This window comes from Dreissena polymorpha, chromosome 6 (assembly GCF_020536995.1).
Source record: "Dreissena polymorpha isolate Duluth1 chromosome 6, UMN_Dpol_1.0, whole genome shotgun sequence".
Taxonomy (NCBI): domain Eukaryota; kingdom Metazoa; phylum Mollusca; class Bivalvia; order Myida; family Dreissenidae; genus Dreissena; species Dreissena polymorpha.
Genome location: NC_068360.1, coordinates 79,016,259 through 79,035,889, shown reverse-complemented (window position 1 = coordinate 79,035,889; position 19,631 = coordinate 79,016,259). Strand labels below are relative to the sequence as shown.

Sequence of the window (19,631 nt, the reverse complement as noted above, 5' to 3'; positions counted from 1 at the left end):
CACCTTTGTGTATAAAATTGATGTCAATAGCTGTGAGTTGGATTATTGCATCTATCTTCTAAACACTTTTAAAGCGGATATATACGATTTTGTCAAATATTTATGAATTTATATAAACTGTGTAAAAAACTTATTATATATATATTTCAATATAAATTAAAATAAAAGTTAAGAAGAACATGTGTCGAAAAATGCGAAATAAGCCAGATATTTAATTCTGAAATTGAAAACGGCTGTACAGCCGAATTCGCCAGCATGTATACCATACATGTACGATGTGCATCTAAATTTACGAGGGGTGTTCCAGAAGTTCGTGGATATTCGCTATAACTTTCATTTGGTAACATAAATGGACAAACAAATAGCATGTTAAGAATATTTCGTCCTTTCCAAATATACTCTCCAAATATCATGGAAATACATAAAACAATGAATATATATCAGAGATTTAAACATGTGCACAATGCGCACACCGATGCACGTCAGGGACCTATACTGTTTGTATAGGTCCCTGCCCACGTGTAACGTTTCTGTTCAACGTCAATGACGTTATGAAGTTAACAACTGTCAAATCTTTTCCACATAATCACCTCCAACGCAAATGCACTTTATGTGTCGAGAAATCCACTTGTCAAAAGTGTCTCTATACCAGTCAGCGTCAAAAGACGACACGATTCGCTTTGCTTCAACTGTAAGTTTCTGTTTACTTGCAAAGCGAATACCGCGCAACTGTGATTTAACTTCCGGGAAGACGCGGAAGTCCATAGGGGCCAAATCCGGGCTGTAAGGAGGACTTAGGAGCTGTAACGTAAAATTTGCCGTAAATACTGTTTATCAACGACATTTAAATCAAATTTAAATTCGCGTAACGCTCATGCTTATAATAAAATACACACGTGCGCCGCATGTCGTTACTGAGGTCTCTATGGCAACGCGTTTCAAACGCGCTTTATGGAATTCATGCATTTTTAGCTTATATATAAAGTCCGTGATAATTGGTTTGTATAATATGTAAATTTCATTGACTTTTACCAGCATAGTAATAAGTTATAGCGAAATATACGAACTTCTGGAACACCCCTCGTTATTGTAGGAAAATATGTACGTCACTATCGGCTCGGGGCGCTAATTTGTCTTTGCTGCATTTTATGAAATTCGGCTTTAATGTATAATTTTTCTTGCCTATATTGTGTTATTGTAACATATTTTATCAATATATTACAATTAAACACATATACAAAAATCGTATATACACGCTTTAAGTCACCAGGTCTAATTAGAAAGAGCTTGTTACCACTCTATGACCACATTGATGACTCAGTCTTGATGACAATTGTCCAGAATTAATTTTAACAATACAATGTATATAGGCCATGATTGATTCTGTGTCAAGTGTGACCAAAAAACTAGATATGCTGCTCAAGTCTTTAGCAGTTGGTGCTATTGAACTCAGATGAGAGCTATGGTATAGGAGCCCATATGGCACTCTTGATATTTATCAAGTTCTTGTAGAACAAATTGCATAAAAATATTGGCTTGTCTTTTTGCTGCTAAAAGTGTGAGAAAAAAGGCTGACTTGCTTTACCGTAAGTCAGGTCTACATTAAAAGTATTGGGGTATTCCATGCAATATTAAATCTTTGTGCATAGATAAAGATTAGAATTTGACCAGTTCTTTTCACTAGTTGAAATATTGAGTAAATACATAGTGAATCTGGTGTGGATGGTATATAAATAGATAGAGTATAATAAACAAGAAGGTTGCAGTTTGACAGAAGGTGAAAAAACTAGTATCTGTGTTTACTTATTATAAGGCCACCCCACATCAGACACATGCACATTTTTAATGATTAACTTAACCTGTTATTAAAATAAAGCTGTCTGGATGATAGTGTTAAATTAATAATTCAGTTTGAGTATTTTCATGATAGATATATTGTGTATTGAAGATATTGAGAATATGGCCACTATTTTAATAAATGTGTAGTCCGCTAATTTAAGAGATTTCACATTGTTCATCTTTATTGACTAAAAGTTCCTTCAGACTTTAAAGAACTATTTTCTGACAATACAGACCTTATTTTTTAAATAAATGTCAAGTAAAATCGATTGTTGTGTAAACTTTTATATAAGATTAGAATAGACATTTTAAAACAAAGTAAAACTAAAATTATGTGGAAAATCATGTTATAAATCTGGTGTATTTTCTCAAACAGGATCTTGTTTTGGTCTTCCTGGTATCCACAGTTAGCAGCTATTATGTAGCTCCAATCAAAGAAAAGCCAGTTAAAGATGACCCAATAAAGACAGTTCATTTGATTTTCATGAATCACCTTGGTAAGTATAGTAAGTTTAAAATGGACATATCAGTTTTACTAGGAATAGGTTACTGGTAAATGTCATTGTGACATCATATGCACAATTATTTAACCCTTTCCCCCAAAAGAAGCAAGGTGAAAATAGCTTTTGCAACCAGCATAAAACCAGAACAGCCTGTGAGTAACTGGCAGTCAGTTAAGGTTTTATGCTGTTTGCTGCTCATCATTAACTAAGGGGTGGAAATGAAGCCTTTAAAACATGAATTTAGTATAAAAAAAAAAGGTTTATAATTAAATGTAACTTTCTTAGGGACTCAAAATGCTTCAAAAACGTATCTTATGTGGGAAAGGGTTAAAGGAAAACATCTGCTATACCCTGCTGTTGTCGATGACCTCCCCCCTCCCCCCACACACACCATACACTGTGCCATCTGTGATAATTTACAGACAACTTTTCAAGTTCAATCTGTAGGCTTATTTTGGGGAATGATTGAAAAGACATTATTAAATTCAACAAAAATGCTTTACAAGTATAAAACCCTGAGACCATACATGTATTCTAATTTAATATTATATGACATACTATGAAGACACTGCAAAACAGTTTTCAAAGTGTCTTAAATGCTAAAAACAAACATACCGCGGTATATGGATATAGAATTTCAGTAATTTGCCTTTAATTCTTTGGTTTTGTTTACATAAATTATCTTTTAATATAAACTTGTATTAAGTTTGTTATCTGCAATATTTTTCATTCTTTATAAAGTACTGGAAAATGGCACTTTCCCAATGGGGAAAAAAATCCCAATTGCTGTCTAAAAGAATCCCAATGGAAGGTTACCCCCCCCCCCAATAAAAATATCTTTTTTAAAATAAAATGCAACATTAAAGGCAAATTACTGAAAATGCAACATTTTGTTAATTTCCATATGCAGCACTATGACTTCAACCTAAGTTTATATAATATTGACAACACTTAGTTATCAATTTTAAAGTATTTGCTAGCAAAATATCAAATACCCCAGTTTCCCAATATGAAGACTTCACAACTTGAATTTTTCCAATTTAGTTTGTTTGTTTGCTAATTTTTCGTAATTGGGCTGGTAGCTGGCCAATCAAAACTGAGCTCGCTTACACATGAAATGACATTGTTGAATGAAACGTAAAAATGGGTGGAGCTTTGAATACTCAGTTAATATTGTCGTCTGCCAACAAAATAGCGGCTGGTCGCAAATGTCGTATTATAAGATTAAAAATGAAAATAAGCGTGACAATAAATTAATTATTTTCAAGCTGACTATCGATCTAAATTAAAGAGTGATAATTAAATAATTAGTTCTATGTCGTTGATGTTACAACTTTCTGCCAATTTTCGATTGAAATGAAAGGTGATAATTAATTAATTTGATCGTTTTACTCATACACTATGCTAACTAACAGCGGAGTATTTTAATCAAAGGAAAACGTGAAAAACACGCGCGGTTTAATTGCAATAATTAAAGTTTAATTTAAGTTACGAATTTGTAACACATCGGAAGAGTAATTCATATCGTCTACAATATAAATGGAAGTAACCACTTTGTCCGTGCAGTCGCTTACAAAGCTTCTTTAACCTTAAGGCGTCCTTTGGACGAAAATGAGTCTGAACAAAAAATAAAATAAAAATAAAATAGAGCGTTCCAAGAGTCATGGAAAGTTGATAATAATTGGTTTTGCTTTGAGAATGAATCAAAATCAATGTACTGTGACCTATGCATTAAGATGCAGAATTCCAACACGTTCACTGTAGGTTGCAATATCCTAAAAAAAAGACTCAGTGACGAAACATGCAAAGTCTAAAGGTAAGATTTTGAAGATGAGAGGAATTTTAATTTGAAATTACTTTGAAATGCTAAAGTCTAACTATATGTTATGCAGATGAAACAAACGAAAACTGGTTGGCAATAGGCCCAAAACGCAACACAGACAATCTAGGATCCAAAATTTTTTCGGGGGGGGGGGGGGGGGCATGCCCCCGGACCCCCCTAGATCTGGGTGGCTCAAAGATATTTTGGGCCAGCGCTAGCCCTGGCTGGTACCAGTACTTTTTCCGATTGGGGAGAAAATCGCTGCTTATTCACAATCAAGAAGAACCAACAATTTTATGCTGCTCTTTGTTTAAAGGATTATTTAAATGGTTCAAATGTTAAAAACAATTCCTGAGTCAGGAATATTTTATGAACAGCTCATTATATCTTTACTAGCTTTTTACCTGGAGTTTTAAGTAGTGGTCATTAATGTTAAATTATATATGATGTACTACCTGTCAGCTTCCATCATTCTTTCGTTATTTATTCAGATGTAGGTTACTCCTTCAACGATGACCCAGGTCACCTCTTGACAGTGATCAATGCCTACTTCACTGTGTACTACCCGCGGGCCATCCAGGTGGCCTTGAACTTGTACGTTCTCGGGTACCAGGAGAGATTCATCTACACCACACACCCATGGCTGGTCAGCCTCTATCTGGATTGTCCGCCAAATGTTGTACTGTCCGGGATTAAGCTTATGGTTAGTATTTTATTGTCCCCTACCGGTGAAACTGGAGGGGACTTATGGTTTACGCTCTGTCTGTCAGTCTGTCCCTCACACTTTTCTGGATCCTGCAAAAACTTTAAAAGTTCTTCATATTTTTTCATGAAACTTGATACATTGATAGATGGCAATATGGAGATTATGCACGTCATTTCATTTTGTTCCTACGTCAAGAATTATGGTTGCTATGGCAACAAATAAAAAAAAGTACTGACATTGGTGGAGTTTCACCGGTAGGAGACCATATTGCTTGGCAATCTCTTGTTTGATAATGTTATTATGATACAAAATAACTGTATTTGAATTGCAAATATTGGGTTTGTTCTTAAGTTTGATCCAATTTTCAATACTTACACAATATTCCCTATTTATCACATCATCATATTTGCTTTGACAAAGTAAAACCTCATACTTTCTTATACAAAAACTATTTAATAAACACTATGGTTTGTATTCCAGTGTCCAGACGCTCAGAATGTCACCAATTTCATCCAAGTAGTTCAGTCAGGCTTCATCACTTGGCATGCTGGGCCTATGAACATGGAGTTTGAAATGATGGACGAGTCCATGCTGGAGTTTGCAGTGCAGCTGAGTATAGATCTTGACAAGCGGTTTGGGTTTGATCGTCAGTACAGGACTGTCAGTCAGAGAGATGTTCCAGGTATGAGGAGAGCTCAGCGCAACACTTACGTATCTGTTTAACATTTCAATATAATAGTATACAATAGTTTCATGCTCAAGACAACAAATAATTTTTTTGGTACCTGTTGTGGTTTTGTAAATGTAGTCTTCTACAGCTGAACTGACAAAATCATACAAAGTATGGTTTGGTTTATAAAAAAGCATAAAAGAGAAATTTCTGCATATTCATTCCTGACGAATGTTACAAACAACTTGAAATTTTTATTTATAATTGATATGTTTGATTATTATTTTCTTTTTAAGAAACTGTCAATTTTTGTTTTTATCTATTGTTGTTTCAATGACAAACAATATGAGAACAAAATGTGATGTCATATGTACAATGATTGAGCATATGTTTGTCTCATTTCCACATGAACATGTTAAACATCATTATTATCATGAACACTATAATACCATAATCAAGAGCTACTTTTCACATGGGTTATACATGGCAAGCTTTGCTTAATCGTTATAACATATTTTTTCATCTTTTCTGGATTATAGCCCAGACCTATTAAAAAAATCTGTTCAGATTTGCACACTTGATATAGTTTTTACTATTACAAAATGCCATTTCCTTACTCATTGTTGTCAGTCTCTAATTGAGCCTCTTTTCAAGAAATAAAGGCTAAATACATGTGGATAAGGTGTAGACCAAGATTAGCCTGTGCAAATCAAAGGTTAATCATGTACAACACTTTCTGCCCAGGCTGGATTTTTGTTAGAAGAAGACTTCATTTAAACAAAAATTTCAGTAAAAGCGGAAAATGTCGGCCCTGTAAAGACTATGCAGAAAGCAGAGGCTAATCTGGGACGAGATTTTAAGCACACTCAGTAAGCCCAGTTTTCTCAGAACGAGGCACAATTCATTTTTAGGGACGACACGGGCCGTCATCCCGCTGTTGAAGAAGCTAGGTGTACAGGCGCTCTCCATTGGTGTCAATGGAGCCACCTCACCAGCTGATGTACCTCCTGTATTCCTGTGGAAAAGTGGAAATGAGTCCCTCGTTACCCTGTATCATCCACGTAAGAACATCAACCTTTGCAAGTTCGTTGGTACTTTAAGCTTAACCTCTCTTGCGTTTGTTATGATTATTTTCTATTGGTAGAAATGCTGGTGGTCTTGATCTCATCACCTATTTTACATCATGCTTTTAGTGAACTGTCAGGTGGTCTTGATCTCATCACCTATTTTACATCATGCTTTTAGTGAACTGTCAGGTGGTCTTGATCTCATCATCTATTTTACATCATGCTTTTAGTGAACTGTCAGGTGGTCTTGATCCGTCACCTATTTTACATCATGCTTTTAGTGAACTGTCAGGTGGTCTTGATCTCATCACCTATTTTACATCATGCTTTTAGTGAACTGTCAGGTGGTCTTGATCTCATCACCTATTTTACATCATGCTTTTAGTGAACTGTCAGGTGGTCTTGATCTCATCACCTATTTTACATCATGCTTTTAGTGAAACTGTCAGGTGGTCTTGATCTCATCACCTATTTTACATCATGCTTTTAGTGAACTGTCAGGTGGTCTTGATTTCATCACCTATTTTACATCATGCTTTTAGTAAACTGTCAGGTGGTCTTGATCTCATCACCTATTTTACATCATGCTTTTAGTGAACTGTCAGGTGGTCTTGATCTCATCACCTATTTTACATCATGCTCTTAGTGAACGGTCAGTATGTATCCTGTAAAAAAATGACTTTGCAGTAAGTTGAGCAGTAGAAAATGCAAATTTACCAATGGTTTGATAAATAATTTAAGAATTGCACTTTGCATTATTGACATCTTTCATGATAAGACAATCAATTATTGAGTGCACAACTATGGTATCTCTTTGAGAAATAGTCATCATGTAAAGTATTTACTTGTTCAGTCATTTAGCTTGTAATAAAACCCCATTTCAGGGGGCTACCCAAATGGCTATGGGCCTACACCTTTGTTCCCTGGGGGCCTGTCAAGGAAAGATTGTGCAATAGTTGATGGTCTGGAGCATGCTCTGTGCTTCGCATTTAGAAGTGATAACCAAGGACCACCTATGGACTATCAGGTTACACATTACATGATTTACATCAATTGAGATTTTGACCATATTGCTAACCCTTTTTTCTCAGTTCTTCACTGAAGAGGACATAGAAGCATTCTTTGAAAAGTAAGTGGCCAAAATTACATAATAAACATTATAATTATGTTCTGTGGAATGTTCTCCACCAAATACCTTTTTAGCAAAACCTGTTATAACTGAATATGCCAAAGACAATAATCTTTGTGCCTGTAAATCTTACCTATTTGCATTTTTAGCTCACCTGAGCACAACGTGCTCATGGTGAGCTTTTGGGATCGCCTTTTGTCCATCGTCCGTCGTCTGTGCGTCTTTCGTCGTCAACATTTTGCCTTGTGAACACTCTAGAGGCCACATTTCTTGTCCGATCTTCATAAAACTTGGTCAGAACATTTGTCCTAATGATACCTCGACTGAGTTCAAAACTGGGTCATGCTAGGTCAAAAACATGGTCACTGGGTCAAAAAAAAAGAAAAAACTTGTGAACACTGTAGAAGTCACATTTGATGCCCAATCTTCATGTAACTTTGTCAAAATGTTTGTCTAAGTGATATGTTGGAAGAGTTCAAAAATGGTTCCGGTCAGTTGAAAAACATGGCTGCCAGGGGGGCGGGGCAGTATTCCTTATATAGCTATAGAGAAACCTTGTGAACACTCTAGGAGTCAAAATTTTTGCCCAATCGTCATGAAACTTGGTTTCATTAATATCTTGGACGAGTTTGAAAATGGTCCAGATCAGTGAAAAAAACATGGTCGCCAGGGGGCAGGGCAGTTTTTTCTATATGTATATAGTGAAAATATGTGAACACTCTTAAAGTCACATTTTTGTTCCAATTTTAATGAAATTTGGTTAGAAGATTTGTTTCCTGGATACGACGATTGAGTTCGAAAATGGTTCAGATCGGTAAAAAAACATGGCCGCCATGGGGGGTCATTTTCCTTATATTTATGAAGTAAAAAAAGCCTGTGAACACTCTTAGAATGCATATTTTATGCCGATTCATCATGAAATTTTGTCTAAACATCGATTTTTTAGATATTTCGGACGAGTTTGAAAATGGTAGGTGGAAAAACATGGCCACCATGGGGGTGTGGCAGTTTTCTTTATATGTATATAGTGAAAAAATGTGAACAGTCTAGAAGACACATATTTTGCCCAATCTTCATGAAATTTGGTCGGAACATTTGTTTCCTGGATATGATGGTTGAGTTTGAAAATGGTTCTGATTGGTAAAAAACATGGCCGCCAGGGGGGGGGGTCTTTTTCCTTATATTTGTATAGTAAAAAAACTTGTGAACACTCTAGAAGTCACATTTTTTTGTCCAATTATCATAAAACTTGGTCAAAACATTGGTTTTATGGATATCTTGTTATGATATCTAGGCTGAGTTCCTTTATGGTTGCGGTCTGTTGAAAAACATGGCTTTAAATGGCTAATTATAGTGTAACCATGTTTACACTCTACTATGAAATTACCGATGTACACATTGAATGAAATTTATGCATATTATGATATTCATGATCTCCATGCAGTCATGAGAATATTAATTCTGCCGATAAGATATATAGTTTAATTGCCAAAAAAAAATATTTATTTTTGTACCTTTCTGAAGAGAATAATCTAATGTTTATGATTGGTTGGGGATGAAGTGCAACAAACATATTTTTGCCATCTGAAAACCCTTTTTAAATAATCTCAAAATTTTAAGTAGTAATATTGATTTCACAGAAAATTACTTAGGGGAGAAACAACTGTTTATATCAGTTTTGAGTCAGGCCCCAAATTCCTGTGCTGGCCACTTTTCACACATTTTCTTGCATGTAATTTAATGACCACAGACCAATGAAATAACCATTAGCCACAGCAGGTACCTCATTATCTCTGACAGTTGCTTGCATGATGCCTAACCCCTTGTTTACAGCCCTTTGCAGTGAACAGCATGGCACAGCAATTGCTATACAGTGGTATCAATATAGAGATAAATGCATAAATACATCTGTCTGGCATTTATTTTCATATAAAAATCAGCATGCTGACTGCATAAAAAGAACAAATTACAACATTGAAGCAAGCTCTTGAAATAGCAAAATTATGTACTTATATATTTCCAATATATATAAATTTAATGGGCGTGATATTTCATATTTCTTAGCTTTAAGTACAGTGATGCCTGATTGTACTTACTCAATATGGCTATTATTTAACTTATTACTATCACAAAGTCTCAGTGTATATTATGAATATCAAGAAGAAAAAGTAAAGATATAAACGTAAAAATATCCTTTACAGCTTAGGCAACAACTGTTGTCAAAATTCAATTATATTGATCCATTAAAAATAGATTGAAATATTCTCCAACTTTACTGTTAAACATTTATTGACAAAAAACTATCGTGTCTACATGTACACATATCATATAACAGATATACTTTGTTCAAGAATTAAAGAGATAGAGAAAATGTACTTAAAACCAACTATTTGGGATACTTATGATATTAAATGCAGCTTGTATTTGAGAATAAATTTCACAATTAAAATGCATTTTAGTTTTGCATTGGTTGTTAATAAAGAGTAGAAGCGTAGAGGAATTGTTTACAAACAACACTTACAAATGTGAATAATTAACAAAAATTAACTCTTAAATGAAGTATGAAATTTAAATCATAAATACAGATTGATATACAAAAGTCATGTAGGCCTACATGGATGATATGTGAAATACAGTATTATGTGAAAGTCAGAAATACCATTATTCTAATTAATTTTATATACAGATGTCATGTATGATATTTGAAATGCAGTATTACTTGAAAATCAGAGTATCATTGTTCTATATAACTTTGAATGCAAAAACAGTGAAAACGTATTTTAATACTAGAGCACACTATATATATAAAGTCTGTACTACCGCCTGTCTGCTCAGCACTCGTCCTCTTGAAGATTTTACACTAATTATCGAACTATAAAGCACAAGTTAAGTATGTACACCCGTCTGTATGAAGTTCTTGTATTATATTGAACTCCACCTTCCCAGAATAGTTGAGTTCCTTTGGGTCTCAGGTGAGCGCCTTAGGGCCCATGGCCCTCTTGTTTAAGAAATGTGGAGGCCGATACTGAATACATGTTCTGTAAAAAAAAATTAACTTTTTTTTTTCGCTTATGATTCATCACCTGTTTTCAGGAAGTACTAGCTGTCTACGAAGTTGCTCGTGCTCAGTTTCCTAACGCTATTGTTCAAGCGTCAACATTTGAGAATTTCACCTCACTGCTGTTGCCTCTTGCTGGCAAGTTGCCTGTTGTTACACAGGAGATAGGAGATGTGTGGATACAGGGGTCAGGGTCAGATCCTAGAAAGACGGCGGAAATGAGGGCTATGTATCGAGCAAGAACGGCTTGTTTTCAAAAAGGTAGTTATACAGTGTTTAACATGAGGTATGTTATGGTATTTTCATTTTTTTCCCAAATACTGGAAAATACTCTTCTTTTTTTTCATGCTGACAACGCAATTTTCATTCTTGCTGTGCTCTCTCACTTGTTGAATTATGTGTGTGATTGTATTCAGTCAATACCTGCTACAGCCTCAACAAATTAACATGGCCATGATGCCATTGCCTGATTAAATAACAAACTGGTATTATGAATAATTAAACTTCTTGATTGGGAATCAATTTGATAACTGACATTAGACTGTAGTTCAACGAAAAACAGCTTTGTTACCATGCAATCAGTTGCTTTTACTTAACACAGTATGAAAACTTTAGGAAGATAAAAAAAGACATCACTCCCATTCATTCTTCAAGATGAAAGCTTGGCTTGAGCCATCATGCCTATGACCCCTGAATTTGTGCTGAGCTCATAGATTTTCAGAGAAACTCCTTTGCCATTTAAAACAAACTGCTGAAAGATGTGTGGTGTCTGAGTATACACTTATTTCATGGATGCGCGTTGAACAGTCAAAACTGTTTCCCAAGGTATCAGGGATGACTTTGGTACTGTTGCCCGAGGCCGATAGGACGAGGGCAACAGTTCCAAATGTCAGCCCTGATACCGAGGGACAACAGTTTAGACTGTTCACCAAGCATCCATGAAATAAGTGTTTTATTACCTGATCAAATTTCCAACATAGAAATAACAGCAAACTAACTTTTAATTCACACACAACAGTAATTGCTAAAATAAATAATTTTGACTGTTTAACTGTAAAATGACGTCATTTGTTCGACGAAATGACGTCATTATTTCAGCGGGCAACAGTTCAAACTGTTGACCGGTCAACAGTTCGATATTCATCGGTAACAGTTTAAAACATTGCAAATTTCTTTTTTGACGAGGAAATAGCAAAAAATAATTAATTATCATTTATATAAGACATCAGGTAATAAATAAAATGTTAGTGTATCCATGATTCTTGGTAACTCAATGTAGGGCAGTGTTACATCTACATTTAGTAGGGATTATAGAGTGTCACGTCATAGTATTCAACGTAATTCAACTTTGGTCCCTTTATTTAATTTTGGTAACATAATTTTGGGGGTAATTACAGTTACTTACGCACTTACTACAAAATAATAAAAAGTGTAAGTACAAGACAATTCATATGTTTACTTTAAGTCAATTAATTTAATTAGTGTACAGTAACATATAACAGGAACATCAAATAAAGTTCTAACTAAAAATATGTGTTTTATTTGTTCTCAGGTATTTGCCTGATGTCTGATCAGCGTGTCTACAACGCTAGTCGGTTCATGCTGAAGCACTCAGAGCACACATGGGGGTCGGCTGGTAACAGTGTGGACAACATCCACTGGACTAATGACGAGTTTTACAAGATTCTTCAGCAGCCTGGTGAGTCAACACACTTTTAATGCATTCTGAAACACTTGCAATGCATTCTGAGACACTTGTGATGCATTCTGAAACACTTGCAATGCATTCTGAGACACTTGTTTAGCATTCTGGGACATGTGTGATGCATTCTGGGGCACTTGTGATGCATTCTGGGACAATTGTAGTGCATTCTTTGACACTTGTGATGCATTCTGAGACACTTGTGATGCATTCTGGGACACTTTTGATGCATTCTGGGACATGTGTGCTGCATTCTGGGACAATTGTGATGCATTCTGGGACATGTGTAATGCATTCTGGGACACTTGTGATGCATTCTGGGACACTTGTGATGCATTCTGAGACACTTTTAATGCATTCTGGGACATGTGTGATGCATTCTGGGACAATTGTGGTGCATTCTTTGACACTTGTGATGCATTCTGAGACACTTGTGATGCATTCTGAGACACTTGTGATGCATTCTGGGACACTTGTGATGCATTCTGGGACACTTGTTTTGCATTCCGGGTAACTTTTGGTGCATTCTGGGTTGAGTTACTGAAAATGAATGGTCAGTTAAGCTAACATAATGTATAATTTAATGTGAAAAAAACACCAGCACTTTATTTATCAAATTGTGCAAAATCATTTGAGCAGATATATTAATATATATTAATTGTTCATCCCAATTAAAAAGTGAAGGTATTTTGCTTTATACTTATCAGTCGGTCAGTCAGTTTCTGGATGGTCTACTGATAATTTATGAACATTTTCCAAATCTTCATAAAAGGTTAACAAAAATGCCTGGTTATGGAATCAAACTGGTGAAATTTGGAAGAAAAAAACTACATTTGTTAACTGTTAATGTCAATCTTTCCATAAACTGACAAAAGTCCAAGGAATATCCAAATATCATTGCTTCTGTAACCTTGTTCTTCAAAATAGTTATTAAAATAAAATAAGTAAAGCATTATTATGCAATTGAGCTTAATTTATATTTTTGTTTTTGGAAATATAACAATCATATATTGCACTCAGAATGCATGTTAAAGCTAAAGCCAGAATGCTCAAGGAGCCTGCCCTGAAAAACATCATCTGACAAATTTTAATAACAATTCAATTTATGTAGGAAGTATAACTGCTTAGCACCAACCTTGATAATATTTTAATTTTAGTAATACTAATAATTTCTTTGTAATCCTTTGCATGCCTTATTTTTTAAATACATCATAATCATATTTTGTTGTGAGCTGAAAAGTCAGCCTTAACTTAAATCTGTTGTAAGATCTTTGCTAAAACGGGACCTAGGTTAAGAGTTCAGAGTTCAAAGGTGCAAGCTATGTGTTTGCAGGAAGCATGTATCAAAATGCCACATTGTTTTGGGAGGAGCAGAGAAACTTCACAGGCTTGGCCCTAGAAGCACTTGGGGATCATCCCTTGGCAAAAATGATCCAGGTGGAATTTGACAGGTTCCAGCCATCACTGCCAGACACCAGTGGTAGGTGATGCGGTGGAGTTGTTTTTATTTGAATACTAGTAAATTGTAGTATATATAGTACTAACATGAGTTCTTGAACTTTGTTCTACTCTTTGAACCGTGCTTGTTGATATGATAAGGCTAATTACATATAATGTATATTTTATTAAACGGCTCATGGTCTGGGACCGTTTTGCAGGCAGGTCGTTTTTTGCTTGTTAGGCGTGGGTTGCCCTTGTGGGGAGATGGCAGGTTTGAGTTCTGGGAACTGAAACAAGACGAAATTCACTTTCCCCAACAAACTTAAGCAAACAGTTGGACTACTCCCTCCATATCCGCTCCAAACAAACACACAACAGCCATATGCAATACATGAAACATAACCCGTAAAGCACACCATCAAAGCAAACCCACCTTTGGCGTCTAAATTACCACACATCATCCAAAACGCAAGTATTTTTGTTTGTTTTTAAATATGATACTTATGGCTCCTTTATCTTTTGGCATCATTGCATCTGCAGAGCCACAGATGTACATGACTACCATTTAGGTCTCATTGGAGATCTGGTCTTAGTCTTAAAATTATGTCTTTGGCGCATACCCCAGCAGCAGCTGTAAATTTGACCTACTTTGGCTCAAAATTTAAATTACTCCCCTGAAAGGTCACATGGGAAAGTCAGTACATAGAGTAGTCATGAAGACTCGGTGATGAACTGTAAATAAAGTATAAACACCCATTAAACGCCCACAAGAATGGGGTATGTAGGAGTCACTCTGTCTGTTTGTGAGTCTTATATACTCTTCAAATAAAACAACCAGCTAAAATGCTGATATTATTTTCAATTTAAAATGCATTCTTTCACTTTGATTTTAAGTAAGGTTTACATTTGTTTAGGTTAAACCCCAGTAGCTCCACTTTACTTTCTCTTTGTAGGTTACACCTCAGTGACTCCACATGACTTGCTCTTCTTAGATTTCACCTCATTGACCCCATTTGACTTGCTCTTTGTAGGTTTCACCTCAATTATTTCACTTGACTTGCTCATTGTAGGTTACACCTCAATAAATCCACTTGACCTTCTCTTTGTGGATTACACCCAAGTAACTTCACTTCAATTGAACATGGTAGTTTGCACACCAGTAACTGTATTTGGCGTTCTCTTTGTAGGTTACACATCAGTCACTCCACTAGACTTGCTCTGTGTATCTGTGTAGATAACACTCCAGTTTCTTTACTTTTTTGCTCTTTGTATGTTTCACACCAGTAACTCTACTTGACCAGCTCTTAGTTTGTTGCACCTCAATTACTCCACTTGACTTACACTTGGCTGTTTGTAGGTTTCTATCCAGTATATCCACTTGACTCAGTCCAGCGCTGTGGTCAGTTTGACCTCAAGTTTAACAGCCAGGGAGCACTGGTGCAGTTGACTGATCCACTAGGAATGGTAAAAGTCATTTTTTGCTAACTTGCAAAACTTAAAAAAAAAAAAAACTGTCTCGGATAAACCTTGACTGCCATAAAAAGCATAAGTTTTCAAGACACTCAAAAGACTTTCCTTCTATATAATCATTTAGAATAGAAATTCACTCTCAGTTATAAATGTATATAGAACATAATCAATTTTTTTTTTTGTTTTATCTTGCTCAGAAGTCAAAAGAATGCTACAATTTAACTACCGAATTCTTCAGAACTGGGCATCTGATGAGTATCCAGTGGGTTTATTCGTGTACCATACCTACAGCGCTGATGACTTTGAGGCATTCTTCAATGCAACCACTCCCTTCAGCAAAGACTTCTTTCTAGGAATAGGCAAACCAAACATGTCCAACAATGCAAATGCGAAAAGTAATTACTGGCCAACAAAGATGGATGTGCTTATGAGTAATCAAGGTAAGGTATTATTTATAAATATTACTTTTTTGGTTTGGATAGTTACTACAGTTACACACATAACTTACTGGATGAAGATTGATGGACATTATGTAAAATAACCATTAAAAACTTAGCATTTTAGACTACAAGTGTTGCCTGTGTGAAAAGCACATTTTTACCACAGTTTCACACATTCATTTTTTGTGTACTTATTGTATAAAAGAAATAAGATTTCTCTGAAAATCTAGAATTCCTGTACAAACTTAACACTTTACCACTCAGATACGCACGTAAAGGCAAATTAAATGTAGCACCTTTCTTACTAGAGACAAGTTTATATCGTTAGGTTCTGAAGAGTAGCACATAGCATAAAACCTAAAGAGTGCACAATCACAGGCTGTTCTGGTTTTGTGCTTGCTGCATATAGCTATGTTTACTTTCCTTCTCCGGGGCAAAGGGTTATAGGCCCAAGGGCTTATGGACTGCTGCTTATTTACACCAATGAGCTGCACGTGTCCAATTGCAGAAGGAACATCGCTGGTAGCCACTGTGTCGATGGTGGACGACGTGACGAGAACCTACTACGGAGCTCCGGAGACTGTCATTATACAGTACACTTGTAATATTTACAGTAAGTGGTTTGGCTTAACAAGTTTGTTTCAAGTTCAATAGCCCCACTTTACCTCACTCCAAGATATGTATATTTACAGCATGATGGAAATCACTCTTGCAGTAGAAATAACTAATATTAACCCTTTTGACATATTATTTTGAATTAAACATTGAAGAAATGGGGTTATAATAATTTTCTTATAGGTCACTAGATAATGTGAACAAAAGAAGCATACAAGCATACCAAAGAAATTGATAACTCAAATCCATTTAAGCAGAATTCATTACCAATTGTTTCTGGGTATTTTGTATAGAAAAAATCTATATATAGCTGTTATGTGGCTGTAGTTGACTTACTCTTGAATTTTTAAAGTAAAAAAATAGACAGAATCAGTTGTGATGTGCTGAATGCTTGATGTGTGGGCTGCAATTGAAATCTAGCACCGATCTCTCGTACAATATGACTTGGACATGCTATTCAGTTACACTGTAAGTAGGGAAAGAAAGAAATTATGAATTTTAACACTTTCAGTGCGGGAACCGAATTTTGAAGGACTTTGCAAACAGTTTGGATCCAGATGAGACGCCACAGAACATGGCGTCTCATCAGGATCCACACTGTTTGCTATTCTGATAGTATTCTGTGAAAAAAATCGAAGAAAGTGCTAATTTTAGAAATTCAGCAGACGACATTTTAGCAGACGACAAATTTGCCAGCATGCAAAGGGTTAAGGTTAACCATCCAGAGATCAGTGCCCGAGTGCCTTTTATAATGAGAACAGGCTCCACATAATTTGTAGAGAATGCATACACTTGGAATAGTATAAATAAGTTAGTGTTGAGGGAAGGACAGATCTATCAATTTTGAGGACAAGAGATTAAAGGTCAATGTAACCGGCTTACAGTCTTAAACAATTTTTCAGCAAATGAACATGATGACTTGGCTGCAAGTTTGGTGGATTAGATATAAATGGTTCACAAACATCTCTTGTTTTAATTACTACACAGTAGAAAAAAATTAAATTATGAATTATAATAATAGTATGTTAAATGGCAAACTGGAAGAAAACTTGTGTGTGTTTGTCTTTTTGTTGTTGATGTACAGTCCAACCTGCCAATAACGACCATTCGAGGGATTTGGTCGTTGTGGTCTTTGTTCACAGGTGGTCTTTATTCGCAGGGTCGATTGAAACTTTGCAAAATATGCTAGTTGGCTTTTAACAGGTACCGTATGATGTATGTGCTCTATTGTTTAAATGTGTGAATACTAAAGCATGTATAATATAAAAAGGATTGAAATCACAGATGTGTTTTATATTTACATGTATTATTTCAATTTCCAAACATAAACTAACGAACTAACGCTTGGATGCTATAATGGTTAACTTTAACTGACAATTTACTTATCTATCATCTATGCGCGTTGTATCATGGAGAAATTTAAGAAAGGAATTAATTTAAATTGTATGTGTACAATTTGCATCGTAATTGTAAAGTAACCGTAAATTTCCTTTATAAGTTGATATAAGCCCCAAACGTTTGATATTTTCGGCAATTAGTATATAAATAATCGCGAGCCAATAAAATAAAAAAGGCAACTTCTTACACCTTCGTCAAACTGCCAAATGCATAAAAGAAGCAGGTGGCTACCAATTAGCAATGTGTGTTAAATAAACAAAAAAAAACAGCTATCGAGTAAACTGGCACTTGCCAATATCTCCATAGCGACCGACCAGTGCACTGGTAAGATGTTTATTACGTGACTATCACAGCATGATGGCAGTCATTGTTTTATTGACAGTTGTGAAATCGTTAATTGTTATGATTGAAGTGGTCGTTGTAAGCCTCTTTCAAGGAATACAAGATTTTTTATTTTGCAAACCGATGACAACGTACAAAGTTTAATAGAAAATCCTTCAAAAAATATATTGTCATTGTATTAATAAGTTAGTATATGCTGTTTTGTCAAATCTAAATTATTCGTTATGAAACGTTATATTATGATAATTAAAACGATTTTGTTAGTCACTCGACTTTTGGGAATGTAAAATGGTGGTCGCTGGTCATTGACGTGGTCGTTGTTAGCTATCAAATTCGACTTTGGGAATGGTAAATTGCGGTCGCTGGTCGTTGTTGGCAGGTGGGCGTTATTCGCAGGTACAGAATATAATGAAATCGTTCCGGGGGAAATCAATGTGGTCGTTATTGACAACTGGTCGCTATTCACAGGCGGTCGCTCGGGCAGGTTGGACTGTATATTGAAAAAAAATATACCATCATTCTTAAGATCCATTTACTTGCCCTGTCATTTTATTCATGTGAATAGATCTGTAAGTCATTGTTTATTTCTTGAGAAAGAACAGGTCATACAAATTTCATTGGCAATAAAAAAAATCATCCATGCACAGAAATTATTCTACAATGTTTGGTGTTATCCATGCAATTAAATGTACAATACATATACAAATTTATGTTTGCATCAGACATAGACGTGACCGTTCAGTGGTTTGACAAGGTCCCCACTCGTCTCCCAGAGGACTTGACGTTTGTGTTCACGCCCACCCCTCAACCGAGACATCGCTGGCTACTCAACAAGCTCGACGAGTTGATTGACCCTCTAGATGTCGTCAGAAATGGCAGTCAGAGGTTGCATGGTAAGCAGTCTTGATTTACATGGTTTACAATGGCAGTAAGCAGTCTTGAGTCACATGGTTTACAATGGCAGAGTTACATCCACATAACTTGTGTGGCCATTGGTCATGAAATTGTTTCTACAGCCATTATCCCCTTTCTCTCATTCAAGTAGGGTGATTATTAGTTACTATACCCTTAGCTATGGTGAAAGCTTACCCATGAAAAAATGAGCATGTGACTAGTTATGTTGTGACTAAAAATCTATTGAAAATGATGGGCAATCCACATAAACAAAAAGCTTTCATGTGTTACTAATTCTTTTTTCACATACCCTGATAGTTTACCTTTCATGTGTTTAGTGAAGAAAATTGTACTTTATAAAGACGCAATGTGGAAGGTTGTACCACTTTTCGAATGCTTCTAATAATACACATATGCCAGTGTTTTCCTGAGTCTAGTAGTTACGTTGAACTCAGATTCTGAAGCATGTTCTATTTTTATAAGTTCAGCATATGCAAAAATTTAAGTGTCTGTAAGTTTCAGTACTTTTTTTTAAT

The 19,631-nt window shown here is 35.5% G+C and overlaps 1 protein-coding gene across 1 annotated transcript in view; it reads left to right on the top strand.

Annotated features, from left to right (window-relative positions):
* LOC127834372 (uncharacterized) overlaps positions 1-19,631 on the top strand; it is a 30,135-nt gene that overhangs the window by 8,309 nt on the left and 2,195 nt on the right. The window contains exons 2-13 of the mRNA XM_052360152.1: positions 2,216-2,336; positions 4,656-4,867; positions 5,351-5,552; positions 6,452-6,601; positions 7,492-7,634; positions 10,830-11,055; positions 12,347-12,493; positions 13,830-13,976; positions 15,294-15,400; positions 15,645-15,846; positions 16,355-16,459; positions 18,924-19,094. Coding sequence (XP_052216112.1) covers positions 2,216-2,336; positions 4,656-4,867; positions 5,351-5,552; positions 6,452-6,601; positions 7,492-7,634; positions 10,830-11,055; positions 12,347-12,493; positions 13,830-13,976; positions 15,294-15,400; positions 15,645-15,846; positions 16,355-16,459; positions 18,924-19,094 — 1,933 coding nt within the window. The remainder of the gene's footprint in view (positions 1-2,215; positions 2,337-4,655; positions 4,868-5,350; positions 5,553-6,451; positions 6,602-7,491; positions 7,635-10,829; positions 11,056-12,346; positions 12,494-13,829; positions 13,977-15,293; positions 15,401-15,644; positions 15,847-16,354; positions 16,460-18,923; positions 19,095-19,631) is intronic.